At 37.3% G+C, this 3,848-nt stretch overlaps 1 protein-coding gene across 1 annotated transcript in view; it reads right to left on the bottom strand.

Annotated features, from left to right (window-relative positions):
* LOC104942191 (regulator of G-protein signaling 6-like) overlaps window positions 1-1,899 on the bottom strand; it is a 32,820-nt gene extending 30,921 nt beyond the window's left edge. Inside the window, exon 1 of the mRNA XM_010767389.1 lies at window positions 1,825-1,899. Coding sequence (XP_010765691.1) covers window positions 1,825-1,899 — 75 coding nt within the window. The remainder of the gene's footprint in view (window positions 1-1,824) is intronic.
* Between the last annotated feature and the right edge of the window lie 1,949 nt (window positions 1,900-3,848).

Here is a 3,848-nt window from a genome sequence, read left to right on the forward strand (position 1 = left end):
AACACCACCAAAACAATAAAAGGGCCCCTAAATAATAAATAAGCCAAGGAAGTGACATACCACTTTTCTATGGGACGTATAAACATGCGAAAATAGTGTAGATCCGTCACTGTTGTTGCTGTGCATGGTCAAAATATCCATAAAAGATACTACAACAGCATAAAGTAGGAGGGAAATTTGAAAACTGAGTCAAATAGAATCATTTGATTGAAGCCGATGAGGTTCAGCAGGAGCAGCACGTGCCTTTGGGCTGATATCACAGCTGTACAGTTGCTAAATGAAACACAGCGCCCACTTTGCACTGTAGTACTCAGATCTGTTGTTTTGATTGCAAAGTTGACACCCCGTCTCTGCACAGATGCTTCTTTGTTTGCGTCAGAGAGTGGGATGTGAGAAGTTGGTCGCTCTGGAGACAGATATCACAAGAGCACCACACAGCTTTACTCTGAATCTGTACAAAACACATCATGTGAACACTCACATTCATGCATGGACAGAAAGGAAAACCACTTTCGAGTGCTTTTACAGTGTTCGATACTGCACATATGTCATCGTGCTGAGTGCAGACCCTTTCAGCTTTAAGAGTATATTCATAAAGCAGCTCTTAGTGGAGTTCAACTCTCACAGGCACCCACGCCAGGTCAAAGAGCGCTGTACATACTCCAACAACATACTTAATGTGCAGTGCTTTTAATAGAACACACATTACATCCTGAATGGGTTCTCTGAAATGTTTACTGACTCTGATTTTAAATCATGAAACATATAGTGATATTTACATCAAAAAAATTACATTACAAGTATAGTTTCTGGTATGAGTATAGGATAGTCAATACCTGTGTTTTTTCAGTTTATCAATATAAAGTAGTTGTTAAATTAAGCAAAATGAAAAAATATTTCTTTCTTTACTCATATATTTTCTTGCAATTATACATTTTTTAAATGAATATTTTGTTATGTATTTGACAGTGATATATAGCCATAACAAAAGTATTTTTTTGTAAAATTACAGAAAAAGCAGCTAATTTTGCCAACAGAAAATCATTTATTTTTACGGTTAGTTTTGTTAAATTCGCATTTAAAAACTGCTAAAAAACAGATAAATAATGTATTCCATTTCTGCATTTTTTTTTTTGTTAAAATAATACATGACACATTTCAATAAACCGTTTATTCTTGTAAATTGAATATGATTTCCTGTAATCATGAAATACAATAAAAAACTATTTTTTACTGTAAAAAAACCGTTTTTTTACAGTGTAGCATATGGGTGAGTATCTGCTACATAAGAGAAATGTAACTGCTTTAGAAGAATAAAGGAACGAAAGCATATTTTGCAAAACAAAGCTATTCAAATATGCTGTTTTTTTTCCGCTCCCACATCAGGACCATCAGTAGGTTTCTTGGAAATATAAGGATTTGTTGTTTGGTTAGGTTTGGATTCTAATATATTTCTAGACTGATTTACATTGTTTTCCTTTCATCTTGCAGACCAACAACCATTACAGGATGAAACAGGTATTTCAGAATCATTGGAGATAAAGGACTGGGCAAAAAGCTCAGGAGATCTAAATAATAAAAGCATGAAATAAAAGCGAGAAAGCATAGTCTGTGAAACTTTGAAGCATAACTTCAACTGAGTCTGGATTTATAGGTGGCCTGAACCTTTCAGACGAGGTGATTTGTTGTCAGCTAAGTGCATTGCTCGGAGACACAATTACAGCAAATATCAAAGAATGAAAGGCTCAAAAAGCATATCACACATTCACCTCAAGACAAGATGTTCCCAGCTAAGACTCAAACTGACACCCCGTCTGCTTTTACCTCTGCGGCCATCAGTCTGCTGTCACCCTGCTCCTCTTTCTTGTTGAAAATAAACACATCCTGGCTGTCTGCCATGAGCAAGGGCACAGGCCGCCTCGGGCTCCACACCAGAATCAATACAATAATACGATTCTAACAAGACCTTGATGGTCTATGGAGACAGCTGCTCAAATTACTTTAATGGTTTCCGCTGTCATGAACAATTCACTCCTGCCCCTACGATCAAAACGGGTATTCACAACAGGTCTATAACAGCTGACGATAGCTGACAGAATTTTAGGAAAATACGCCCAAATTGCTGCCTTTAAATATCACAAAATGGTGGGTTGTTAATCTTGACAAAGGGTACAAATATTACAATTCATCGTTTCCCTTCACATGGATTCAACACTTTGAGTCACAGTTGCATTATATTAGTCACAGTCGTGAGTATAAAAAATACAGCTATATACTTTATGTTGGATTATTACTCATACAAGCTTGCATCATCGCTGGATGCCACTGTTGTTGAACAAAAGGAAGAAACTCAAACTTGAAAGAAAATAAAGTTGAAAATACTAATTTTCTCATCATTGGGGAATGGACTAACAACAATCTAATGACCTCAAAACATCTTAGTAAGTGACACACAATCAAAAATAACTCAAGGAGCATCACTTTGAAGCTCTGCAAGGCACTAAACATATAAATAACCACTAAACATGGAAAAGCAGCTTTTAGTTATTATGCCCCAACAATTTGGAACAAATTGCCCAAATCGTGCACGTCCGCTGAAACACTTCCTATTTTTAAATCCAGATTAAAAACGCACCTATTTGCCGCTGCTTTTAATTGAGCTGCCCATACTCACACTACAGTATGCCTTTTTTAGTCATGTATTCTGTACCTGCTGTGTTTATTTATTTATTTAATTTCATTATCTTTGCTTTATATGCCTCTTTTTAAATGCCTTTTTAATAATTTACTTATGCTGTATTTGTTCTTAAATGTCTTTTGCTTTTAATCTCTAAAGCACTTTGAATCGCCACGTGTTGAAAAGTGCTATATAAATAAAATTGCCTTGCCTTGCCTAAACAGACAGTATCTGTTTTCCACTGTTTTCGCGGTATGAGCCTGTGTTTCTGTTAGGACTTTGGGTACAGTCTAATGGGAAAAGATTCCATCACATGTATTGCAAGCGACGCTATTTAGCGCCCTGTGGGAAAGTAGGCGTCTGATTACAGTGTTATCACCACGCACTGAACATTGAACAGCTAGTGGGCTGGCAGCAGATTATCAGACAGGTGGGTTATGACTTCGGAGTTGATTAAGGTTTAATGATATCAGTTGGAAACAGGATGGCTTCACCAGCAATGCCGATGGCTTCACCAGCAATGCCGATGCCTCAGTCCCTCAGTGATTGTTTGAGTATAGTTCTAACAGTGGTGAACCGTGTCTATCACAACTGGACCACTGTAGACACACACACACCCCCCGCCACCGCCGTTATAATGTCCGTCTTTTCACTGAATTGTCGTCTTGAAAAGGGTATTGACACCAATTCCGCAACAACATCATCTTCACCTGTTGCCATTTCAACGTTAAAAACAATAACACTTCAAATGAATTGCTACATCGCATTTATCTAGATCCTCTGTCTCGAGCCAGTGAACTACCGGGCCTTCTAGAGTAGCCTACCCTGGAACCGAGGGAAACTCTGAAAGAATACGCCCATTGGCTACAAATCAATATCTGATTGGTTGATCAAACTGTCAANAATGTCTCCGGCTCGAGTACAACACATTCACATACAGCCTGCAGGTAACAATGAAATGAAGGATACTTTATTTTGGGTGATAATACTTTATAGTTAAATAAGATTTGTTTTTTAGGTAGTAGGATACACACTAGTCCCTGTGTTATTTTCATCCTAAATACCTCAAGTTTTTTTCCACAGTCCTGGATGCTCGGTATAGGGAGAGTAAGATTAAGCGTTCTAAATATTTCACAATTTCCGTTTTTCTTTATATTTTTCTCACAAATGT

The sequence above is a fragment of the Notothenia coriiceps genome, unplaced genomic scaffold (genome assembly GCF_000735185.1).
Source record: "Notothenia coriiceps isolate Sejong01 unplaced genomic scaffold, NC01 NC01_scaffold00004300, whole genome shotgun sequence".
NCBI lineage: Eukaryota > Metazoa > Chordata > Actinopteri > Perciformes > Nototheniidae > Notothenia > Notothenia coriiceps.